Genomic DNA, 27545 nt, shown 5'->3' on the forward strand with positions numbered 1-27545 from the left:
TTGAACTGGTTGGAAAAAAAATCCTCACCAAAAGTTTTGTAGTGTTTATAATCAACAAAAAACCTAAAAATTAACAAATGGCACCCTTTAATACAATTTTACCTTATGTTTAGCTGTCTCATTCACTTTGTTGCTGAGAGTAGAGATTTTCAGGTTATAGTAAAGTTTTGCTTTAGACTTGAATCTTTTCAGGGAAACCGACTGACTAATGTTTCAATTTTCTGGTATTCAGCTCCTTGAGCTTTATCTATTGCTTTACCTATTGAAGGTGTTTCTTGACAGAGTTGCATGCTTTCCAGGGAACATATGTGTATCCAACAGCTGGTCGACATTTTTTTGGTTTTCGCTAAAATTATGAAAGTAAATATTATAAAACATATTCAGAATCTGTCTTTTTCAGATAACAAACATTTTGCTGTCATTTTTACTGCAGCTAATCATTAGGTAATATGAGAATGGAATATCCACAAAGATTGGATTTTAAAATCTTATCATAATATGGGGGTGATTTGAAGGTTTTTGAAGGTCATGCAGCTTGGTCACAAATATCAGGTTTTATCATGATGGAAAAGGCTTACACACCCCCACACACACCCACTATATAAAATTTAAAAAATATATAATACATATAAACAATAACAATGGATTGCATTTGTATATTGTTTTATGTAATGACCCGCGTATTTAAAAGAATGGCGGGGGCCATTCTTTCTCCAAGCCGGAGTCAGGAATTCAGGTTAAGGGAAAAATCTTCAATCTTTATTGAAGTGAAGAGGTGAATAAGGATTGCGATAGCAATATGGGCAAGAAAGATTGCGATAGCAATATGGGCAGCTGCGACAGGAAGCCAGCTAACAGAGGGGGATCTGAGCTCAAAGGGCCTTATCGCAATGCAAGCAGTCTCTCCTTCCCCTTTCTTTTCCACTCCCCTGCCTCCACCCACCAAAATCGTCATTTCCTATACAACACATCAGGACTTGGACAAAGAGTGGGTGGGGGCCATTCTTTCTCCAAGCTTATATATTAATAGAGTATGGTCCAATTACTATTTAGCCTCATGTGCTTGGGACCTCAGTGCATCAACTCAACCCTCAGCCCATTACAGTTTTAAATTTTGCAGAGCTCTTTATATGTATCATTTAATACTCACAATGACCTTGTAAGGTAAATGCTGCTGTTATCCCCATATTATAGTTGAGCAAACTGAGGCTGTCAGAGATTTAAGTAATTGGAGAGTCACCCAGGTTGGATTTGAACTTGTCTTTTTTGACTCTAAGTCTAGACTTTTATTTACTATTGCTTTCCTAAGTTCTAAGGTAAGTTCTAGGTAAGTTGCAGAAAATTCATCAACACAAGAATGGCCATAAAGGAAAACATTTCGGGGGGCGGGGTATAGCACATACAAATTTGTTTATTTAGGCATTACAGAAACTATTCTAATCACGATTAGCACAGTTTCAGGCATATTAGCCTGCCGCCTGTTTCCATACTTGATTTTCCATTTTTTGCCTTATTTCTGTGTATAGACTTTTCCCAAAGTATGGAATTTACCCCTTCTTCACTTGTGCCTTATGGCATTTTTTCTTCCTAAAAACATAGTTTAGGTGCTCCCTCCTATGAATTTCTTCCTCTCCTCCAGATGTTCTCATTCTTTTCCTCTTGAAAATTATTTGATGTTACATTGTATTTATTTGGGGGGTGGGCACATTATATGGTTTTAGTAGAATGAGTTCCTCAGAGAGAGAGACTGTTGTTTTTGTCTTTGTAGCCCTGAAAGATACTTTCAGTATCTTATCATAATAGACATTTAAAAGTCCTTTATTGAATTGATTTGGTACAGAGTGCCAATAGCTATGAAATCATGAATCCTTGAAACACTCCACTAAGTAAAAAGGAAACTTGAATTCTAAGATGATGGAACAGCAACTTGAAGCTCATCCATTTATCATCCAGTTACTGATTCTGCTTATAATTTCCAAGACATTTTGATGCTTTTCAACATTTGAGTTATTTCTTCAGGCTTTATAGGCCCATTTGTTACCATGAAAGATTTTTTTCCCTGTCCTATTCCCCACTGCCTCTATCCTTTTTCCTGTGAGTTAAAGAGTATAGCCAAGACTTTTTTTTTTTTTTTGCCATGAAGTTAATGGTTTAGTAACTGTTAATAGCTCTAAAATGTCTTTTGAAGCAAAGTCCATTTTATACTTTGACTGATCATTCTTTATGAAGAAGACTTTTCTAAAAGGTTTTTCAGACAATTTCATTATCACACCAAATTTGTATCCTAGAGGTTAGGTAAACTGTGAGATCTATGAACTAACTATTCATGTGAATACTTGGGAAACTCAGTCTTTTTTTCCCTTTATATTTAACATTCATTAAAATTTTTTGAGTTCTAAATTCTATCCTTCCTGTTCCTTTCCCAGACATTGAGAAGAAAGGAATATATCAATTACACATGTTAAGTCATGTAAAAATATTCCATATTAGCCTTGTTACAAAGACAGAAACGAACAAACAAAAACTCCAAGAAAAATAAAGGGGAAAAAGGTGTGCAGGTCAATTTTAAGAGTTAAATGAAGGCAACTTGGTGAACACTGTGTGTCCCAAGATGCCTATCAACTTTCATTTCCCTTTATTCCTAACCTTTTTGCTAAGGAAACAATGATGCTAACAATTAATAGGAATAGCTAACATTTATATAGCACTTTAAGGTTTCCAAGTATTAATGTTTTCTTTTTATATCTTCTCATCTGGTCTTCACAATGGCTTTGTGAGATAGGTACTATTGCTATCTCTATTTTATTGAATTTGAATTTAGGTTTTCCTCATTCCCAAGTTTAGTATGTTAATCCATTTTGTCACCTAGTCATCACTTTGTATTCCTGGTATTTATATATTTATTCCTGATATCTATTACCTGGCATACATACATATATACAAACATACATATATATATATGGCACATATACATATATAGTAGATACTTAATAAATGCTTGTTAGTTTTCAAGTGCTTCTTTTATTTTAAAATTAAATTTTATTTTCAGTTCCAAATTTTCTTCCTTCTCCCTCTCTCCTTACCCATTGAGAAGGCAAGAAACCCATTACAAATATGGATAGTCATAAATGAGAAAGGGAGGAAAATAGGAGAGAGAGAGAGAGAGGAGAGAGAAAAGAAGAAGAAAAAAAGAAAAGGAGGAGGAGGAAAAGCAGGAGAAGAAAGAGGAGAGAGAGAGAGGAGAGAGGAGAGAAGAAAAGAGGAGGGAGGGAGAAAAAGAGAGAGAAATTGAATCATTTAATAATGCCAAGGAATTGGGTTACAAGAACTTTCTTTTCTGGTTCTTCTGAATAGTACGGATAAAAGATGCTAGTGAGTTCAGGTAAGAATGAAGTCTCCTAGTTTTCAGGAAAAGACTTCATGGAGGAGCTTTGAGCTGGGTCTTAAAAGACGGGTATGATTCAGATAAAGAGAGAGTTGAAGGATATAGAGGCAGAGGCAGTGAATAAAAAAGAATGGCAGAGCTGGCATATTTGTGAAAGAAGGAATGTTAGATAATGCCAGAAAGTTTTGAGGGCTTTGATCAGTGGGATTATATTTTTAAACTACTTAGCACAGTGCTTGGTGCATAGTAGGCACTTGGTAAATGCTTATTTCCTTCCTTTGAATGAAAGGATATGAAATTTAGCATTTGTCATGTAGATAATGAGGAGGCATTTGCAGTTTTTGAATGATGGAGTAGTGAAGGCCAGATACATTAGGTGATTTGAATTATTTTAGCTTATGAAGTGTCATAGACTCATAGGAGTATTGAATAGACATAGATCTGGAAGAGGAATAGAACATGCATTTATTAAGTACCTAATATATATCAGATACTGTGCTATATGCTTTACAAATGTTGTCTCATTTGATCTTCATGACAGTCTTGGTAGATAAATACAATTATAATTTCCATTTTACAATTGAGGAAATTGTGGCAGGGGCCAAGTTACTTGTTCAAAGTCACAGAACTATCATCTGAAGATGGTTTTGAATTTAGGTCTCCTGATATTAAGCTCCACTTTATTCCCTAACTGCTTCTAAAATTCATTAGGGGTCATCTAGTCCTCCTTCCTCACTTTAGAGATTAGAAATTGGAAGTTCAGAGAGTTAAGAGTCTTGTATAAGGTCACAGAAATTATAAGTGGTTAAGGAAGGATTTGAACTCATATTTCCTGATTTCACATCTAATACTATTCTGTCTCAGGAAATGAAGAAATTTTAGGTTAAACTGCTGACATGAGAATAGATAGAAGAGGATGGATATTGGACATTAAAAAGAGCTAATATAATTTTCTGATTAATGAGAAGAAAGAAGACATGGCTTCAAGCATGAATGATGGGTAGAATTAATGATACTATTAGCATTCAGTAACAAAATCAAAAGAAGAAATTTCAGGATGTGTGTGTGTTCAGAAGATTAATTTTCTTTTGTTTTGCTTTTGTGCTGAAATGAATGCAAGATCAGGAATGGCAGATGGATTAAGTGCATTGTACTATTGCCAGAGCACTAAAAATGATTTGGAAATATTTCCCTTTGATTACAAAGTATCAAATACAATTTTTCATTTAATATTTTTAAAAAATTAGGGATTGTTAAAAGAACAGAGCCGCGAAAGAAGATAGGCCAAAGTTTTCTTGAGTTATATTTTATTGTTTTGTATATGATTTTCTATCAACAATTTTGAGTCAACTATAATATGAACTTCTTTAATCTAAGTTAGATAAGTAAACAAGTATTTCACGTGATTATCCATTCTTATTTGTCTTAGTCTCCAAATCTTTGTCCCTGATGGATGTTTAACTTGAACATGAATTTTTGGACTGGTAATTTAAGATAATAGACCTTAAACTTTAAGAGTGTTAGCAAAAAAAAAAAAGTAATTTAATCTTAAAATATGTTGAAAGAAGTTTAGTGGTCAGATACAATACATGAAATTGTTTTCAGTTTTGGGTACCAAGTTTTAGGAATAACATCAACAAGTTGGAGATCATCCAGTATGGTGAAGTGCCTTGAGTCCGGTTATGTGAGAGCATCAGTTGAAGGAATTAAAGATGTTTAATCTAAAGAAAAGGAGTTTGAAAGTGAGACATGATAAATACATACAATTGTTTGAAGGTTAAGTGAAGGTTATATTTGAAGGAAGAATGTTCCATTCCTTTTGGACCTACAAGCCAAACTAGAAGAAATGTATGAGGCAAATTTAGGTTAAATAGGAGGAAAAATATCTTATCAGCAAGAGCCATGTAAAAATGAGATGTGTTATTTCAAGAGCTTGCCAGTTCTCTTTCCCTCAAGGGCTTCCATTAAAGGGCGGGTGATCACTATGTTTTGGTTGAACTCGATGAATTCTAAGATCCTTTCCATTTCTTAGATTCTGTGGGATCCAAGTTAGTAGTGATAATACAGTCCTATTGTGAGTTTCACCTTTTATGTAAATGGGACTCAAATGTCTAATACAGCTGACCTTCCAATTTTTGTTCAGTTACCTTCTGTTAGACTCTCAGTTGGAGGTATGTGATGTCTGGGTTGGGAAGAGGCAAGAGGCGTTCACTTCAGTAAATATTCATTACAACCTAATTAATTAGAATTTGAATATGGAGATAATTAAATCATTCTACTTAAACTTTAAAAATTCCTTATAATAAAAATGATATATAAGACTAAAAAGGTACATAATAATCCTGACCTCCAAAACAGACTTTACACAAGGTTCCCTATTGTCTTTTTATGTTCCCAGTAGCCAATCAATCATTAGCAGTATAAACTCCAATTGGGTACTGCAGAAATATTTGTTTTGGTTGGAGTACAGATAGCCATGTGGAGTGCTGAAAAATTTTCAGATTTACTGCCAGGATTCTTTCTAGTCCTTAGAAAACTCTGGAAAGCAAATAAAAGGCAGTAATTTACATTATTTTTGTTTTATTTTTAGGTACTATTCCCAAATTTTATTGGGAATTACTTTTAGTACTCTATTCCTACTCCCTAATTCATCTTATATCAAGGACTGTTTCATAGGTATATTTTTTGTTTTGTTTTTGATTTTTAAGATTTTGAACTTAAATATCAAAAAAATAATATTTCCATATACACTGCAGAAAAAGAAAGATAATTGTATCTGTAACCATGAATCTCTATTTTATACTGTTTTAAAACAAAGTGAACAAAAAAATCCCATACATTACTTTAGTACTGTCCTGTCAGTATTGTTTTGAACTTCCTTCTATTCTCTTTTTTCCCTCATCACTATTGCTAACTCTTCATTCTCCATAATTTCTTTTCCCAATTAAAAATAGAGAAAAGGAAAAAAATCCTTAAAGCATAATAAAGCAAAATAAATCCAAATAGTGATTTGTCCAAAGATACTTGTCTCTTTCTGCATTTTGACTGTGTCACCTCTCTGTCAAGTAGGTGAATGATATATTTCATCATATGTCCTCTGAAGACATGGTTGGTCATTGCCTGACCAGAGTTTTTTAAGTCTTTCAAAGATTTTTCTTTATAATGTTGTCCATGTATAAATTGTTTCCCTGTTTTTGCTCACTTTACTTTGCATCAATTCCTATTATCCAAGACTCTCTGAAATTACCTTGTCAATTTTTATGATACAATAATATTCTGTATACTTACATATCACAATTTGTCAACCAATCTGCAGGTGATGGGTATGAGCTCTCTCTCTCCCTGCATGCTGCTCCCCTTCCACATATTTTCTGCTAGTCCCTTTTCTTTAAGTCTTAATGCCCTTTATTGTGAAGGACTGAGCAAACTGAGAAAGTAGAACATCTAAATATTTGGCCAGCTGTTGCCTGGATTAATGGCAGCGAAGTGTTGCAATGGATGTAGTGCGGAGTCTGGAATTAGGAACATTCAGCTTCCAGACTTCAAATATGCATTTACTAGCTGTGTGACCTGAGCAAGTTACTTGCCTCAATTTCTTCATCTGTAAAATGAACTGAAGAAGGAAATATCAAACTACTGCAATATCTTTGACAAGAAAACCCCAAATGGGGTCCTGAAGAGTTGGATCGGATACAATGGAAAAACAACTAGAACAACAAGAAAAAGTTCGGATTAAGAAATAATGCTTCAGATCTTGTTTTTATGTCCTATTCTTCATATCTCTCTCCTTTTTAAAAAACTATATGCTTTTCAATGGGCAATTCATTATATCATATAGATAATATAATTCAATCTTCATAACAACTCTGGCAGGGAGACAGATTTTGGACATTGAGAAATTGAAACTAACAGAGATTAAATGATTCATGTCCATTTACACAGAGCAATTGGGATTCAAATCCATATCTTCTGATTCCTAATGCAGTACTTTTTCCACTACATTCTGTTTCTTTAATGGTAGATAAAATCCAAATTGTGAACCCTTTTGAATGCCTGATTAGGGATTGTAGACTTTATTGTCTAGCTGGTAGGAAAGCTATTGAAGGACTTGGGCATTGGAGGGACTTAACATTGACTTCACTGAATTACTGTTCTAATGTAATAAATCATTTTTAGGGCACTTAATCAGAGCCAGAGGATCACTAATTTTCTAAAATTTTGTCAGGTTTGTGAGAAAATTCAGACCAAAAGGGGAAAACTATAGGAAAGAAAAAGCAGCGCTTTTTTCTTTCTCATTTTCCCCTCTTTTGATCTATTTTTTCTTGTGCAATATAATAAATGTGGAAATATATTTAGAAGAGTTGCATATGTTTAATCTATATTGCATTACTTGCTGTCTAGGTGGGGTGGGAATTGGAGAGGAAGGGAGAAAAATTTGGAACACAAGGTTTTGCAAAGGTGGATACACTGCATGTATTTGAAGAACAAAAAGCTATTATAAAAAAAGAAAGAAAAAGCAAACAAAAAAGATGAAAATACTATGCTTCAATCCACATTCAGTTTCCATAGTTTTCTATCAGGATGCAAATGGTATTTTTCCATTTCAAGTCTATTGTAATTTTCTTGAATCACTGCATTGCTAAGAAGAGCCAAGTCCATCACAGTTGATCATCACATAATCTTGCTATTACTGTATACAATGTTCTCTTGGTTCTGCTCACTTCATTCTACATCAGTTCATGTAAATTTTTTCAGGCTTTTCTGAAACCAAATTCAAATCTTGCGTCTGATACATACTCTCTGTGGGACTCAGAACAAGTCACTCAATCTCAAGTGCTCTAGAGCAAACCTTATTAAACTGTGGATCATGATCCCCAAATGTGAGGGTTGTGAAAAATTTGGCAACAATGAAAGGGATTAAATATTTCACCAAGATCTAATTCTTTCTGTTAAAAAATTAAGGAATCCATCTCATTAGTATATAAATTTGCTTTCATCTTTAATAAATAGTTAAAATTACCAAAGAATTGTTTTAAAATAAATTTCTTTATGATTTATCATCAGTAAATGTTTAATTTGAATATCTATTTTATATATCTATATAGTTGAAGTTGTGTAAACATTTCTTGGACAAAAAGGGGTCATGAGTAGAAAAAGTTCAACAAGTCCTTTTCTATAGACCACTGTCTTAAGATTTTAAGTTGAAGAGAATATGGTGGCCTGACTTTTATTATGTTTTATTTTCACTTAATGGTGTTTAATTGTTTTTCCAATTACATGGAATTTTTATAAGATTTTGAGTTCCAAATTTTTCTTTCTTCCTTCTTCCCTTATTTTCCTTTTCCCTCCTTAAGATAGCAAGCAATATGATAAAGTTGATACATGTGCAAATTGTGCTAAACATATTTGGTGGCTTGAATTTTAGTGGGAGTTTCTTCACCAAAAAGTTTCATGTTCAATTCTCTATTCTTTGTATGTATGAATTTTTGTAATTTAAAATGAACTCTCTGTTCTTTATTTGTAACAGGTAATAAAAAAAGATGGAAGAATTTATTCACCTATGCTTTTTTAAAAAATAAAAAATAAAAATGCCTACAGTGACTATCATCAAATGCTTGCACTTTACTTCTACCACTTATGCATCTGTTTAAAAATGGCAAGTGTCTAATGGCTCAGTCATGGTTGGTGCAATCAGATGTTCCTTTAAGATTCTCTCTTTTGAAATAGTGGAACAAGTGAGAACAGGTGCTAAGAAGCTGCATTGCCAACTGTAGGCATGTGTAACTGGAGATATAAGATTAGTCAACATTTATTTAGAAGCAGATATTTAAGAAAATGCATAGTCACTCTGCTCATTTTCATTTGCCTCACTGTAAGAATGGCATTACTTACAGGAAAGAGCAAAAGTAACTTGATTATTTAAGGATTTAATTGCATCCTAGATGTAGCTCTTTTTTTTTTTTTAACGTTATCTTTGCATCTCCCCTAGTCTTTGCACACAAAATGTTTTTCACACAATAGATGCTTGAAAATATGTATGGATGAATGAATTCCTTATTAAGAAACATAATTCTGATCAGTATCCAGACTGTATCTAAGTTAAGAATGTTTCTAAAATATAAAGGAATTGTAAGAGGGACAGAAAAAAGCCATGGGGATATTAGAGGAAGAATGAATTATCTAGATTTCTTTGTGATCAAGAAATTTAATATTCTAAATTCATAAGTGAAAAAAAGGTCAAACCTGATTGTAACACTTAAAAAACCATGGTAACCAACATTAAGAAAATTTTTTGATATAAAACCACTTCAACCTAAGTCATGATAAAAAAACTTAACTTTACTTAAAGAAGGTGATCTTATTGAACTTTTTTCAGTAGGACAAGAGATTTTTCCAGTTGTTTTCATGTTGTGCTAAAAGATAGATTAACACGGTTCCTAACCCATTCTCTTTACTATTGGCTCCAATTGAGAACTGGGAAAGACCTTAGCTTAAAAAGGACAAGATCTCCCCCTGCATCTGGGGTCATCTCCAGTCATCCTGACTCATGTCTTGCCACTGGACTCAAATGACCCTGGAGGACAGAATGAGACTAATGACTTCGCATAGTTCTGCTTCACTTAAATGCAATTCACTTGCAAGTCAAGATTTCATCCTCCTGATGTCTTTGGTCCTCTTCAAGAAGAAAGGACAAACAACAGCAATGATAGCAAGAACACAGTCCCTTTAGGAATGCAATCCCTTCCAAGTTTAATTTGATCATATACAATTAATCAATTTTTTTTTTTTTTGGTCTTATTGAGGGCTTCTTTGACTTTGAAATAGCCTGTAAGGTGGATTAGAGATTCTGGAATGGAGAGATTTTAGGTTTGTTGTCTAAAGTTCTTCCCAATTCTCTTCACTTTTTCATGTTTTTCATTTCTATAGGAGGCTGTGATCAAAATGTTTCGTTTCTTTGTGACTTATTTTTCCTTTTTTTCTGTCACTGAATCTATCTCTATCTATCTGTGTTTTTCTTTCTTTTTCTCTCTGTCTCTGTCTCTCTTTTCCTCTTTCTCTTTGTCTCTGTCTCTGCCTCTGCCTTTGTCTCCTTTTCTTTTTTCATTACACATTATTTTTGTTTCCTATCTGTTCCTTTTGAATATGTAGCTATTATCAGATAATTTGGGAAACTTTAGGAATAAAGCCAGGAAAATTACTCTGTGTTCTGCTCTATAGGATTTTGCTCTAATCATGTGTTCTGCATATGCTCAGATCACATTAAGATCTGACTAATGCCCATAGATAGTGTCCTTAGAGATTATCAAAAGAATTCTTCCTTCTTTGGGTTTGGCTAAGTAGTCAATGTACCTTGTTGATTTTTTCTCTTTATTATTTTTTAAGACTAATTGCTATTCTTCCCCACACTCACACCCACCTTTGATATCCTAAATAGTCCTAAGAAGACAACAGCCATTAGTTAGTTAAATAAATGGGTAAGGCTTAGAACAGAAATCTTAACATCTGTCAAAGTCTTCCATACTGCCAGTCATTGAAGGACCTTTGCTGGCTCATGGACTCTGATGATGACATATGTCTGCTATAATTTTGGCTGACTTAGAGAAATAGCAAAACTTTCACAAAATACATTGCTGTAGTTCATGATTTTCCCCTTCTATTTTCTCAGCCATCATGTATGTCATGGGAGCACTTGGTCCTGCAGCAGGATATTTATTAGGTGGAGTTCTTATTGGTTTTTATGTTGATCCCAGAATGCCCGTTCATCTTGACCAGAATGACCCTCGTTTCATTGGAAACTGGTAAGAAATAATTTTTTTCCCCCCAATTCACTGTTATGCTGATAGGAGGGATTGCATGTGCTCTTGCAGCACTGCACAGGAAAACTCTCCAAATGGACAGATTGGTGATTTCACTAATGACGTGATATGTCACAAGTGATCTGTAGCATTGGGGGCTTGTCCTTAAACAGCAGAGTGGTGTTGGATCACTTGGCAGCATTTGCACACTTGCATGGCTCTCTCTCTACTTGAGTGCCCTTTCCCTTTCACCATCTTCCTGTTGTACCTTTTTATACTCTTTCTAGCTTACCTTCCTTAAATATCCTGTGTTTCTCATTTATTGTCTCTCCCGTTACTCTCAATCAAACCTTTCCATTACCCACTTTTTTGTTTTTGCTTTCCTCCAGTAACCTTTTATTCTTCTCTCCATGCTCGAGATTGGTAGCCTATAAGTAGATAGTAGCTGTATAAGGAGCAGCTCTTTGCCCAAGACTTGTGGGATCTAAGTAAGTCTAACACTTAAGACTTGAAAGAGACAAGTCAAAGTAGCTTTTGTAAGGTCTTCCCAGAAGCCTTTGAGGCTTTATAGCAAACCTGGAGCTGAGACATGATGGTGAATTTTATGATGGTTTGCAACAAATAGCATCAGAGGTTATAACTTTAAACTCATTTCATGGACCAGATCTCTGATCCTGCCTCTCATACTCATTAAGTATGTAATCTTAAGGAAGTCACTTAACCTCTTTAAGACTCAGTATCTTTATCTGTAAAATGGGCACAGTAATATCTGCAGTACTTATAGAATTGTTGGGAGGTTCAAGTGAGGTAGCATAAAGAATTTTGTAAATGTTAAAGCTGATATGTGCTTTTTATTAGAGGTCACAAAAATACTTAAAAATCATTTCATGAAATCATGAAAGCTAAGAACATAACAAACATTTGTGAGAAATATTATGTTAGAAACTGTGTAAAGGATAAATGCTTATTTTGTGAATATTAACCTGACACTTGTGAAGTTATTAGAATGGTAACATTTAAAACTTTCTATATTCAAAGTACTTTACAAATATCAATTAATTAATTAATTTGCACACTACTTCTTATTTTCACTCCTTTTAAAAGTTATTCACTTTGAAGATGAAAGAGCTCTATAACAAGAAAGCCATGATCATTATGAAAGTCCAAGTACTATTATCTCAGTGTTTACATGTGGGAAACTCTTAGAAGTCTAGCCCGTGACTTAGCTTAAACAGGAAGTTAGAGTTTGGAATTTAAGGCAGGAAGATGATTTATCTTTTAAATCACAGTAAAACATTTAGTTTCTTTTCTTTTTTTTTTTTAATTTTTATTTAATAATTACTTTATATTGACACTCGTTTCTGTTCCGATTTTTTTTTCCCCTCCCTCCACCCCCTCCCCTAGATGGCAAGCAGTCCTTTATATGTTGGATATGTTGCAGTATATCCTAGATACAATATAAAAACATTTAGTTTCAATCCTGGTCTCCCAATCCCTTTTAACTACCCAATTATGTTATTGTGAGAATTACATTGCTAAAGAATTTAGTCAATGATTAGGCATTTATTATGTGCCAGCAGTGTCAGAGCCTAAGGATATAAATCTATACAATAAAAAAAATCCCTAGTTTCAATAAAGCTAGACTGCATAGAGAGTTTACTTTGGGGAGGAAAGGAATCACATCAGATTCCCTGTAACTAAGATTTGATAGAGAATAGAGTTTGTTTGAGGGTAGGATAAGATGTAGAAAAAAGGCTGAAGTTGTGAAAAGGAAAGTTACTACCTTTCCCAGGCTTTTCAGTAGCAGGGTTTAAGATTAGGTCTGTGAAGGCACTATGTGAATTTCCAAGCAGGACTAATCAGGTTGGTTAGTCATTTGGGGAAGAGAGTCCAGAGGGTGTCCAACTCTAAGCAGAGCCAGTCTGTATCAGGCAGGAAGATGAGTGCTGAGATATTGAGTTTGGGCTATGGTTTGTGTTGTGGGTTGGATTTAGTGATGGAAAAGCTTTCTTTACATCAGAGCTTTAGATGTAATAATAATGTCAGGGACAGGAGAAGGGACCTGGCCCTTCACTGAGGATATCTTAGACAGACCCCAAAGCATAATATTGATCCATAATATCATTGAAATTTTCTTAGGCTGTGTGGAAGCACATCTGGATACATTTGCTGCTGCCCTAGCTATCAGTTCCTTTTTCTTTTAAAAAATGTATATTGAAAAATCTGTCATTTGCCTTGTAAATACAGGTCATACATATATAAATGATGTGATGGTTAAATGAGCCTACCAGTATTTATCTCTCAGTCTCTCCATGTGGTTTCTGATCTTTGTGCCTCATTTATTGTATTCTATCTCTTTTTGGGGGAATCTTTCTTTAAATTTTGGATTCCAAAGTTTATTTTAGTATTTGTGTGTGAGATAATGCCAATAATAGTTATCTTATACCTGAGTGGTTTTTCATAGGTAGAATGCTAGGCTTGACAGGATGTTGATGGATCTGATAGTTTTCTTATAATAGACTTTTTTTTCAAAAAGAAATTTAAAGATTTTCTTTTTTCTTTTTAAGAGAAAAAAGAAAACAAAGAAAAAAGAACAAAGAATTGTTGGTGTTATATTGCCCTATTAATTTTAATGACATCTTTTCCCTCCAATCATTGCTTTAATGTTTAAAGATTTAGGGAGGTACTTGATATATTGCTTTAAGTTTCTTTAGTTTTTCATTCTTTCTCTTTTTAGAGATTTTTCCTTTGTGAATATCTTTTCCTTAGCTTATTTCCAGAAATCTTTGTAATCTTCCTGTAAAACTCCATTGTTTCCTTCACAGTCTACTAAGTGATCATACGCTTTTAAAAATGCAAATAAGTATTTGTTCAAGTGAGCCAAACTCTTTTTAATACTTGAATTAGGTATGTTAAATGTGTGTTAAAGTACAATTAGATAAACTTAATTTTTCAATTAAACAAATTGCTTAATTAAAATACCAATGTTTAGTTTGGTTCTATGTATATGTTATAGCTAGAGAACTGAGAGGTGAATGAGAGAGAAACTTGTCATATTAATGAAATAATGCTCTAATATGAGGAATGAAAATATGTATTGATTTCAAGTAACAGTGCAAAAATACTGACTGAACTTTTGTCTCAGAAATGAAATGCAAGATTGTGAAAGTCAATATACTTTTGGAAATCTAATCATATTATCATTTACTGAAGGGATAAATACTTCCAACTAAACCAGAAAATTTTAGTTCAAATAACTGAAAAATGAGAGTTTGCAGTAGAACTCTTAATTCAATATATTAAAAAAACCCAACAACATGGATTTCAGCAGTTAACAGCATTCCCTGTACTAATGTAGACAGCAGTCCTTTTATGCCTCACTAGAGTGTCTTTATGAACTATTATGGCTAAAAAAAAATTCTTCAGCTGATGGCCAGTCTTCTGGTAATGAGGCTCTCTGAATTGAGTAAGGCTGCTCCTTGGATGGCAGCTACATATTCTGTACTTGGACTGCAGTCACAGTCTTGTTGGCTTGTTAGGATCTGTAAGGGTTTGCATTACATTGCCATAATCTTGGAGGATTCAGAAGTCATTTTGATTTCACAATGAAGCACTAGAAATGGCTTTTAGTGAAGGAACTCATAGCCTAATTAATTTACTAATTGGTTAGTAGTCTTCTACCTTTTTTCTTTTCATTTCTATTTTTTAGAATATATGCAGGAAAACGTTATTTCCCCAGTATTTTCAGGGAATCAATTTTCCAGTTAGTTGATACTACTCTCTTCTGGTTTGACTTCTTTCTATCTTGTTCTCAGTGTCTATTGTTGTCTCCTTTTATATGTTATACTTTTTAACTGTGGCTGTTCTCCAGAATTTTGTCCTAGGTCCTCTTCTTCCTTTGTGTTCTTTCTTCTGGTAACCTCATTAACTCTGGAGATGATTCACAGATCTCTCTCTCTCTCTCTCTCTTTCTCTCTCTCTCTCTCTCTCTCTCTCTCTCTCTCTCTCTCTCTCTCTCTCTCGAGCTTTGGTCCTTGGTGTCAGCTATTTCCTATTGGACATCTCCGGCTAGATGCCCTGAAGTAATATACTTATATTAGCAAATTATTTACTTTTTAAACTTCTGCGTATAATATAGTTACTTGTAATAAGGTGGCTGCTATGGAAAAAGAACTGGATCAGGAGTCATAAGGACTGAATTGTACTTTGGCCTTTACCATTTGCTGAGTTATAGTTTCTACTTAATGTAAAATAGGAAGAACCATTCCTGCCTTGCTTATCTCATAGTGTTGTTATGAGGATCAAATGAGTTAAATAAAAAAGTACTTAGAAATGTATATGAAACTGCCAGAAAACAACTCTAGAGCAATATAGAAGTTATCTAATTTTAAACTGTAATACAGTTGTTTTCTGGCAGTTTCATATATTTATTCATGTTTTTTCCAGTTTGGACAATTTACTTTCTTTGTATTCTTTCTAACATTGATATAGTAGTTGTTCAGTTCAGTCTTTTCACTCAACTGATTCTTTGTAACCCCATTTGAGGTTTTTTTGTTAAAGACACTGGAGTGGTTTACTATTTCCTTTTCCACTTCATTTACAGATGAGGAAACTGAGGCAAACAGGATTAAATGACGTTCCCAGGGTCATACTACTGTCAGATTTGAGCTCAGGAATGAATCTCCCTGACTTTAGACCCAACACTGTCCACTGTGACACCTAACTGCTCCATGGACATAGTTTGTGCTCACTTTATAAAACGTTCTTTATTGAGTAACTAATGTTATATATATTTCATATGAATACAATTTCTTTTCTTTTTTTTGCAGAAAATGTTGTAAAAATAGTGCCCACGTAATAAAATGTTCTTTATTGAGTAAATGTATATAGATTTCAGAAAAATACAACTTTTCTTTTTTTGCAGAAAATGTTGTAAAAAAGGAATAGTAATGATGAAATTGAAGATGAGAGAGTAGAATTAGTGTATTTGAGAGTGGTTCTGGAATATTCTGAATAATTTGAAGTAGATTAGCCTTTTGTTTCTAGAATTTTAGGGAAATCAAGTACTGTATATATTTTATTACATTTTATTAAGTGTCAGAAAGCTTATATGCTAAGATTGATCATAATCAATAATATTGTTGTGTCCATCTTCACAAGGCCAATTATGGGCATTTTTTAAAAAAAGAAGGAAGATTATCCTCATACAATGCTAATCTAAAGTGGATCACACTGATCAGTTCACCACTGCACAGAGGGTATGAAATATTTGGCAGGTTCTAGATATATATTGAATTTTCAAAGTAGAAAGCTAAATATTTTTTTCATTTAAGTATTTATTGTATTTATGTATGTATTTAAATCTTCATATTGGCATGTGATATGAGACTGTGTTTTGGAGGTAGATAGTACAAATGTCCTTACATCAATTCACATGAGATCTGGTAGAGAAGTTAGGGTTATGAGGATGTGTGGGAAGTATCAATGAATGATTGTTTGTGGGAAAAAAAACCCAATACAAATGACCTTCTTTTATAATAACACCTGCATTTGTAAAGTTCTTGAAGTAAATTTGTTGTTAAAAAGGGATAAAGAAATATATAATTACTTTCTGACTTGTTTTTTGAAAAGCTGAGACTAGATGCAGAATTCTAGTGAGTTCTCCTTTTTGAGGTGGCAATGGGAAAAACTTAAAAAGAAAAAAAATGTATTAAACGTCTAAAGAAAATCTGCCCATTTAAAAATGCTAACCTTATCTTAGTTTTTCAAATTTTTATTCATTTATTTTTTACCACCCCACTTTCAGCTGATAGGCAGCATAGAACAGTGGAACTTTGTTGTTAGAAGCTCTGGTTTTGAATCCATTCCTTCTTTTACTATTTGTGGGACCTCAAAAGTATTTTAAACACTCTAGACTACAGTTTCCTTCACAATAAAATCAATGGGTGGAATAGACAACCTGGAATGTCTTTTCTATTTCTAAATCTATATGATTCTAGCTCCTTAGTGCTATAGATCCTTTTCCTCTCCCCTCACTTTCTCATGTCTGAGTTGTTTCATGTAGAATCTAGAACTAAGTATGCCAGTTAGAAGAATGCTAAACAGACTTATTGGGCTCGAGATAACTCCATTAATGGCACATTTTGCTTTATGGTTAAGACATTGCTTTTATTGCTATATAGGTCAAGTGATCTCAGTTCTAGACTTCCTTCATTAATCATTAATTTATTTGACTAATTCATGCAAAGCATTGTTTTACACTTAGGGAGATGAAAATACAATAAAAACATGGGGTTTTTTTTGCTCTCATGGAACTGTGTATGACACAGAGAAATGCCCAATGACAATAGAACATAAATGCAATCATTCTAAAATATTATCTACTGTGGAATTATGAGTTCACCAGAAAGGTACAAATTGCTATGCCATATTTAAGGAAAGAAAGCCTATTTATAAGTGTAAAGAAAATAGAGAAGGCTTCATGGAAGCTTGCCCTTGAAGAATGGGGTGTATTTCAACAGCTTGGGAGATAGACTATTCCAGGTATAGGGGACAGTATAAACAAAGGTTTAAAGATAGGAAAATATTGCACATGTATGAGAGAGGGGATAGTCTGTCTGGAGAAGTGAACGAATGACTGTCAGATAATGTAATAAAATAGAAAGGTACCAGGTAACATAGAACTCAAAAAGAGAAAGCAATGAATAGGAACTGTTGTAGGTTCATGAGGCTAATATCCAAGGACTGGGAGTGGGAGTGAGCTAGTCCTCCTCTCCATTTCCTGATATTTAGTAGCTAATGTTCTCCCCCCCCCCCCCAATTTATTTATTTATTTATTTGCAAAGCATATGTGTGGATAATTTTCAAGACTGACCCTTGCAAAATCTTTTGTTCCAAATTTTTCCCATCTTCCCCCCATCACTTCCGCTAGCTGGCACATAGTCAAATACATGTTATATATGTTGAAATACATGTTAAATTCAATATGTATTTACATATTTATACAGTTATCTTGCTGCATAAGAAAAATCAGATCAAGAAGGAAGGGAAAGAAAAACTGAGGAAGAAAACAAATTCAAGCAAATAGTGAGAATGCTATGTTGTGTTCCACACGCTGTCCCCATAGTCCTCTCTCTGGGTGCAGATGTCTCTCTTCATTACTGAACAATTGGAACTGGTTTGAATCCTCTCTTTGCTGAAGAGAGCCACGTCCATCAGAATTGATCATCGTATAATCTTGTTGTTGCCATATATAATGATCTCCTAGTTCTACTCATTTCACTTATCATCAGTTCATGGAAGTCTCTCCAGGCCTCTTTGAAATCATCCTGTTGGTCATTTCTTACAGAACAATAATATCCCATAACATTCATATACCATAATTTATTAATCCATTCACCAATTGATGGGCATCCACTCAGTTTCTAGTTTCTTGCCACTACAAAAAGGGCTGCCACAAACATTTTTGCACATGTGGGTCCCTTCCCCTTAAAATCTGGGATTTTTTAGAATATAAGCCCAGTAGAAAAACTGTTTGGTCAAAGGGTATGCCCAGATCGATAACCTTTTGGGCATAATTCCAGATTGCTCTCCAGAATGGTTGGATTGGTTCACAACTCCACCAACAATGTATCAGTGTTCCAGTTTTTTGACATCCCCTCCAATATTAGTCATTATCCTTTCCTGTCATCTTAACCAACCTGAGAGGTGTGTAGTGGTATCCCAGAGTTGTCTTAATTTGCTTTTCTCTGATCAATAGTGATTTGGAGCACTTTTTCATATGACTAGAAACAGTTTCAATTTCTTCATCTGAAAATTGTCTGTTCATATCCTTTGACCATTTATCAACTGGAGAATGGCTTGATTTCTTATAAATTTGAGTCAATTCTCTATATATTTTGGAAATGATGCCTTTATCAGAACCTTTGAATATAAAAATGTTTTCCCAGTTTATTGCTGCCATTTTAATCTTGTCTGCTTTAGTTTTGTTTGTACAACAACTTTTTAACTTAATATAATCAAAATTATCTATTTTGTGATCAATAATGATCTCTATTCTTCTTTGGTCACAAATACCTTCCTCCAAAATTATTGTTCTGTAAGAAATGACCAGCAGGATGAATATAGAGAGGATTGGAGAGACTTACATGCTAAGTGAAATGAGCAGAACCAAGAGATCATTATATACTTCAATAAAGATCCTGTATGAGGATGTATTCTGATGGAAGTGGATTTCTTTGACAAAGAGAAGATCTAACTCAGTTTCAATTGATCAATGATGGACAGAAGCAACTATACCCAAAGAAAGAACACGGGGAAATGAATGTAAACTTCATTTTTGTTTTTCTTCCCAAGTTATTTTTACCTTCTGAATCCAATTCTTCCTGTGCAACAAGAGAACTGTTCAGTTCTGCACACATATATTGTATCTAGAATATACTGTGACCTATTTAACAAGTATAGGACTGCTTGCCATCTGGGGGAGGGGGTGGAAGGAGGGAGGGGAAAAATCGGAACAGAAGTGAGTGCAAGGGATAATGTTGAAAAAAATTACTCTTGCATGGGTTCTGTCAATAAAAAGTTATGATTATTAAAACAAACAGACAAACAAAAAAACAAATGCCTTCCTCCTCCACAGGTAGTAGCTAATGGTTTTTAATGAATAGTTAATCAATAGAAATATTTATTAAGCATTTACTTTTTGCTAAGCATTGTGCTAAGCATGGGCTAATAAAAGTTAAGATTTGTAGAGCATTTTGAAGTATACACAACACAGTACTTTATATTATATGATCTGAATTATGTGGCAAATTTTACCTTGTGCCACTAAAAGATGAAGTTAAAATTCAATACAAAATTCTCATATAATCCATTGAAATTTATTCAAGAATATAATTTGTGTTATATCAGAATTATAGCTAGCTTGAATCTTGGATGCATAGCTTGTGTTGGGGGATATGAATACTATTCATGACCTCGCTGGTATTTCCAGATGAAGGGCACACTCCTCTGGATATATAGAGTTACTTACCTTACACCAGCTTTTTAACTTTTTTTTTTTTTTTTTTTACTACTGTGATAAGAACTGATATCCATGTGAAGGTCACATTGCAGAATGTGATTTGAGGCCACATTACTTCTGCTTGCATTGTGAAAAAGTTCTGCTTCTTATATACCTCAAGATTCCTGTTCTTCAAATGTTCTTGAAAACTTAAGAACACTAATTGGTTTGGTAGCATATGCTTGAACTTGTGGACAGTCTTCTAGGTATACAAAAGGAATCTAGGTCATGAATTGCCTTTTCCAAACTTATGATTAGCTTTTGGTTTTGGCATGTATTCCAGATTCTTAATAGCCATAGACACAAGCACTTGTTATTTGAGGGGAAACTGATGGGTTAATTCATATAGTTCATTGGATCACAGATTAAGAGCTGTAAAGTACCTTTGATGTCATCAAATCTAGAGCTTCTTAAACTTTTCTCATTCGTAACCCCTTTCCATCTGAGAAAGTTTTACGTAACCTTGGGTATATAGCTATATAAAGTAGGTATACAAGTCAATAATTTACTGATAATAAATCATAATTTTGCCACCCCCATATTCAGTTACATCCCCATAAGCGGGTCATAATCCACAGTTTAAGAAAGTTTTACCTAGTTCAATCTTTACATTTTACAGATAGAGGAAAACTAAGATCCAGAGAAATTAAGTTATATGTCCATGATCAAGTAGAAAGTAGCTGAGATGGGATCGAAACCCAGGTTCTCTGATTTCAAATTGAGTGCTATTACTACTGTTTTATGCTATATTCTTCTTTCATTAATCTAAAGATGTTGTATAGTGATTGACTTTGGGAAGTGGTAATTATTGTTCATTTGTTCAGCTTGGATGCTAAGAACTATCCTGAGGATGACCTTGACCAAAACTTCTGTTATCTTAAAGTAAGAAAGCAAGACTCATAATAGAACTTAGGAAAAAAAAAAAACACCTGTTGCATTTTTGAGAAGTAGATTTACAAGGCAACTATACATCAAAGGGAACTTAACTCTCCTAACATACACATTACAATAAAATTCTTCTTTCTCTTGCTCCTCCTTCCTCTTCCTCCTTGACATAATTTTTAATAGGAAAGTTTCTTTTGCTTTAAAATCTCCCAATATGGGAGATGCACTTAAAATTTCAGTATATAGTAAGTAGTAATATATTTATTACTGAGGCAAACTGGGTTAAGTGACTTGCCCAGGGTTAAATGGCTAGTAAGTATGTGAGGCTGGATTTGAACTCAGGTCTTTCTGACTCTTATCATTGGCACTTTATCCACTGTGCCACTTAGATGTCCGTTTGAATTTGAGATATAGGGATTACCTATTGTAAAGGCACAAGTGATACAGGCTTGATCCACTTAGTTTCATTTATATAATCAATCAAACCTACCAAGATTTTTATTAAATGCTTACTTTGTCCATTATAGGCACATGGAACAAATACACAAAGGATTAAATAATCTTTTCTTCAAAATAGCTTATATTTTAACTGTAGATAACAAGTATGTGTGCATATTTATGTATATATGTAAATACATATATATGCATATGCATATTTGTTCATATACTTGTATATATTTGTATTTATATATATATTGTTCAGCTTTTAACACCCATATATTTAGCTTCTGTAATATCATTGTCCTAGTATTTCTTTTTTTCTAAGTATTCCTTCTCTATCATCTAGTCCTGGTTGGGCTCTTTTTCAACAACCATTGATTTGTTTTGTCTATCATTGAACTAACAGATTCAAATAATATTGCTATATGAATCTTTGAAAAATAAATTTTATTGATATCTTTTGTTTTGTGTCATACAGATTTCCATTTCCATTTTAGAAAGCCATGACAAAGATTTTTTTAAAAAAAAAGCAAAGAAAAAAAGAGGAATAAGAAAAAATACACATAAAAATCAGTATTACAAGCAATGTTCCTCACTCATGGACCCTGACACCTGTGTGAAAAAAAAGAAGAGAGGGAGATGTTTTCGCATATATCTTCTTTGGAGTCATCCTATATATAAATATATGTGTATATAGAGAATAAATGCAAAGAATTAAATACAAGATCATTTGGGAAAGAAGGCACTAGCAGTTGGTGGGGAGAAATTAGGAAAAACTTACTAGAGGAGGTAATATATTTTTGGAGTTGGGCATGATGGTGCCCAATCCCTTGCTACAAGGGGGAGGCTGAGGTTGATGAATTACTTGAATTCTCAAAATAAGAGAATGACTCTATGAGGGTAGAGGTAAAGAAGGGTGGCATTTGAGGTATTTGTTGTGTCCATTTCTTTATGACCTCAATTGGTATTTTATTCTCAAAGACAGTGGACTGGTTTGTCATTTCCTTCTGCAGTTGATTTTACAGATGAAGAAACTGAGGCAAACTGGGTTAAGTGACTTGCCCAGGGTTAAATGGCTAGTAAGTACCTGAGGCTGGATTTGAACTCATTGGCACCATTGTGCCACTTAGATGTCCATTTGCATTTGAGATATAGGGATTACCTATTGTAAAGGCACAGAGAAGGGTCATGGAATATGAAATAAGGAATGGAGAGAAAGATAGTTTGACTCTGTAATAGAGTGTTTTAGGGGTAGTAATTTAAAGTAAAGTGGTGATTTAGATAGTAAAGATTTTTAAAGAGCCAAATAGATCATATTTTATCATAGAGACAATAAGAAACCACCAGAGTTGATGGAATAGAGGTGCTACATAGTGGAATCAGTCCTTAAGAAAAATCTCTTTGGCAACTGTGCAAAGGATGGACTAGAGTGAGGAAAGACAAGAGACAGGGAGATGAGAAAGATGGTGGTGACTTCAGAAAAACAATAAAAGAGGATTTTGTGGGGAGGAAAATATAGTTCTTTGGGGGAGTGGGAGTATGTAGAATTTGTGATGTCTCCAGGTCATTCCATCTTAGATACTTAAAAGAGCACTTAAATTGGAACTACCATACTCTGAACTTCAGTAGCAAGTCTGGAACTGAATATATAAATCTATGAGTCATCTGCATAACAATGATAATTAAATCCATGGAAGTTGATAAGGTCCCCAAATGAGCTAATGTAGAGAGAAAGCTCAGATAGGGCCTTGGTGATCCCACAGTTAAAGAACATGCTTTTGATTAAGCCAGCGAAGGAAAACAAGAACTGGTTGGAAAAGTATGAGAAGGATAGTCAACAGTGTCAAATGCAGGAGAGAAAGATCAGAAGTAAGAAAAGATCATTATCAGCTTTACAATTCAGAGAGCATTATTAATCTTGAATGTTGAAGTCAGAAGCCAGATTGCAAAGGGTTGAGGAGTGGAAGAGGATGAATTAGAGGCAATCAGTGCAGACAGCTTTTTTTTTTTCCAGGGCTAAAATTTCTACTTAATTTCTATATTTCTACTTAATAGTTTCTGGTCTTCATGATAGATCCTTTTAATATTTTAAAGGTCTCTTTCTAATATGATTCTCTGATATTATTTTATCAGATGAAATGAGAGAAGGAAAGAGTTTCTTCATTATAAAATATTAAAAAAAATACTTTGTGTTTTCACCTTAATTTGATAAATGAAACAAAAATATCTTGTGTTCAATTTTGGGCCAAAATTGTATTTCTATTATGAGCCTCTTTTAGATTATGTGAGAGCCATTTTATGAATAAATAGCATATTTTATATGTTAAAATTAGCCATTTTGCTTTATGTCTTATGAATGTGGATCTATTTCCTTATTCTTTTCTTGGGGGTCATATGGCTAGCTTGCAAAAAAATTAAAGTGTTTGAGTCTCTTAGTTCATTTTTAGCCTTGTTAAGTATATGACTACAGACGTCTATCATAATATGAAAAATGTCAGCAAAATTTAGTTGTTGACAATTTTGCTTTAATAATATGTTTTTGGAGGTGGGCATGGTAGTATATACAATGTAATCTCTGCTATTAGCAGAGGCTAAAACTGTTGCATTGCCTGAATTTGGGAGTTTAGAGCTACATAAGGGCTAAAGATAATTGGAGATCCACAGTAAGTATGTCACCAATATGGTGATTCTCCAGGAAGGGACAACCAGGTTGCTTAAGAAGGGGCATACCAACTTAGGGGATAAATAGTGTGGATCAAAGCTCCTATGTTGAGACCAGTGTATTGAGCCTATGGGTGATCACTGCATTTCCAACCTGGATGAAGTAGTGAAACTTACTCTCAAAAAGAAAAAAAAAATTTTTTAAAATTTCTACTTATCTAGGAAGTTCTAGTATGGAGGTGGCTCTTTTCAATAATGAGGAGATTCAAGCCAATTCCAACAGACTTGTGATGGAGAGAGTCATCTGAATCTAGAAAGAGGACTGTGGGGATTGAATGTGGTTCACAATAGTATTTTCATCTTTTTTTTTTTGTTGTTTGCTTTTTGGTTTCTTTTTCATTTTTCCCATTTTTGATCTGGTTTTCTTGTGCAGCATGATAATTGTGGAAATATGGTTAGAAGAATTGTACATCTTTAACATAAAAAAAATGCTTCAGATTTAATTTTAAACCTTCAGTCAATTAACAAGTATTTATTAGGCCCTTACTATGTGCCAGACATTGTGTTAGGAACTGAGAATACAAAGACAAAAACCAAATTATTCCCTGCTTTAAAGGAACTTACCTTCTACATGAAAATAACACATTTACATATGAATAAATACAAAATAGATACAGATATAAACTTTGAAAGTGTGTGTGATGTTTTGAAAGTGCAATCTCATAATTCATTTATGAAACTTCAAATATAAGCAACTTTTCTAAGAATATTTCTTTACAGTTACATATTTTTGTCCAAGGCACCTCATTCTGTTATACAAGGAACTGTAGATTCTTGAAGATTATATGAAGAAAACACAGGCTCTAGCTTGAAATATAGTCTTGGTGACTGATTAAGACAACTGAGAACCAACTTAGCTAAATAACAAGAGCAATAACAATTGTCACCAGGCAATAACTTTTTTTACATGATAACCATTAAAACAAAGAAAAATTTTAAACTCTTTTTCATTTTATGTACTCTCCTACACAGTGCTGGAGGAACATTGAAAGGAGCAGAGAATATTAAGAACCACAATCTTTAGAGCATTCAAAAAGTTAGAAACTGGCTTTTCTATGAAGGATCACAATTGAACATAGATGAGAATCATGGAAGTCAAGAAGACAAGTATGGGTCATGATTTTGGACCAGTGGAGGGACTGCCTATAGTAGATTAGATAACAGATTCAGTGAAGCAGTTTTGACTTGGCTGGTAGGATCCCAGAACCAATTGGGACTGACAAAGCTAGAGTTTATGGTAGAGATAAAATAAGAGGTGTTTAGATTTCTTAAATTTCATAAGAAATTCTAGCTGATTCACATTCATAATTAAAATATATCATCAGATACAGTAAAGCAAATTTAAGAAAAAAATAATCATTCATAGTATCTGAGGCTGCCCTAAGACTTTTTTTTGAGAGCAAATGTGGCATTAATAGAATGTGAAAGGCCTGAGTTTGAATTTTACAGACTAGTTGTGTGCTAAATGTGCTAAAAGACATTTTCTGTTTTTAAGTTTCTTCATTTATGTAGGGTATAGAGAGTAGACTTAGATCTGGGGATTTCATTGGTATAGGGTTCCTCTTGTATGATAAAACTCTTTCAATTCATGCAGGTTGGCATCTTCTATGAAATCTAAATTCTTAAGAAAGTTGCCTGGAGCATGAGTGATTAACTGATTTAAATAGAGTCACACAGCTTGTATATTTCAGAGGCAGAACTTGAATCCAGATCTTTCTAACTTCAAAGCTGACTCTCAAAAAGGAAAACACCTTCCAAAGTTCCATCCCTTAACCTCTTTTCTTTCCTTCAGTAGATTATATAGAGAAGAAAAAATGAACATAACTTTTATTCATTTAGCATATTAACAGGATTGTTGATAGCAAAGCACTTTTGGAAGGTTTAATTATTGTTATGGGAAACAGGGAGATATTGACATATCAGTTAATAAACAAATTAAGCAAATGCCTTCCATATACCAGGAACCATGCTAGAAGTTGGGGGGACAGAAAAAAAAGGAAAGATGCTCTCTTTTCAAAGAAATTGCATTGCATTAGGGGGGAAAATATATACATATATAAATGTTTGCAAAATAAGTATGTTTGAAAGAAATATAAAGCAAGTTGTTTTTTGAGAGGGCAAGGGATGGAAGAATATTAGTGATGGGAAGGTATTGATAAGCCAAAAAGGGATTTTCACTTTTATTTATAGTAAGAGACAGAATTATGTGATAAATAGAAGTTTGGTTCTGTAGTTAGGACACATACATTCAAATCAAGGCTTTGATATTTTGTTTAGCATCCATGACCAGGTTTTCTTCTCCAAGCTTCAGCTTCCTCATCTTTGAAATATTTGTGCTACTTATCCCCCTGGCTATAGTTAAAATTAAAAAGAGACAATAAGTATAAAAGTACCTTGCAAACTTTAAGTTTAATTCTATGTGACTGTGTGTTTTGAAAGCACCTATATTCATCTTTGTCTTCTTCATACTTAAGGAAAGAAAGGGAGTTAGAGGATGGAACTTTGGATTGTGTTTTTCTTATTGAAAGCATAGGATTCAGGGGGCACCAGCACTATTAATGGTTTACATAGAGGCCTCTAGGCGGCTCAGTGGATAGAGCATTGGCCCAGAAGTCTGGAGGATCCCGCCTCCTGCACTTGATACTTACTGAACCTGGAATTCCTTGCCAACTTCATGTCCTCATCCAAAAAGCAAAATACAAAAATCCAATTTATATATGAATAATAATTAATAGACAAAGAGAATAAATGGCTCTTGGGAGACATGAAGGAGTAATTCATAAAGGAGCTAAGATCAGACCTTATATATTTACACTGCAGTGAATACCTGAGATAACTTTTATTATGAAAGCTTTATGACCTTTTATAGCTATGAAACTTCCTCTGTTTGTTATTTTTATCTCCCAAGTTTCTCTGTAGTTACTTAAAGCAAACTCCCTTAGGAAATCTCAGAAGAGCTGCAGTGCTTGCACAGGCGCAGAGGAATATGGGAGAAGTCAGGCATCATATTTCATTTCTGCAGAAGTGGGCCAGGGAGGAGAAAATCTTTAATAAGAGCGAAGAGATATAATGATAATCAGAAGGAAACAGGCTGGTTCTTAAATCCTGTAAGAGAGAAGAAGACAGGGGTGGTAGTGAAAAAAAGTGTTGGCTCAGAGACAAGGATCTGTGGGAGCAAATGAAGAATGAATGAGTTTTACTGGTAGAAACCCCCATTCCCATATATCATTGTGACATTTTATTTGTTTTTTAGGCT

The 27545-nt window shown here is 33.8% G+C and overlaps 1 protein-coding gene across 2 annotated transcripts in view; it reads left to right on the forward strand.

Annotated features, from left to right (window-relative positions):
* SLCO5A1 (solute carrier organic anion transporter family member 5A1) overlaps positions 1–27545 on the forward strand; it is a 395082-nt gene that overhangs the window by 275552 nt on the left and 91985 nt on the right. For both annotated transcript variants that reach the window (XM_051970066.1, XM_051970067.1), the window contains one exon: positions 11052–11184. In XM_051970066.1, coding sequence (XP_051826026.1) covers positions 11052–11184 — 133 coding nt within the window. The remainder of the gene's footprint in view (positions 1–11051; positions 11185–27545) is intronic.

The sequence above is a fragment of the Antechinus flavipes genome, chromosome 1 (assembly GCF_016432865.1).
Source record: "Antechinus flavipes isolate AdamAnt ecotype Samford, QLD, Australia chromosome 1, AdamAnt_v2, whole genome shotgun sequence".
Lineage (NCBI taxonomy): Eukaryota > Metazoa > Chordata > Mammalia > Dasyuromorphia > Dasyuridae > Antechinus > Antechinus flavipes.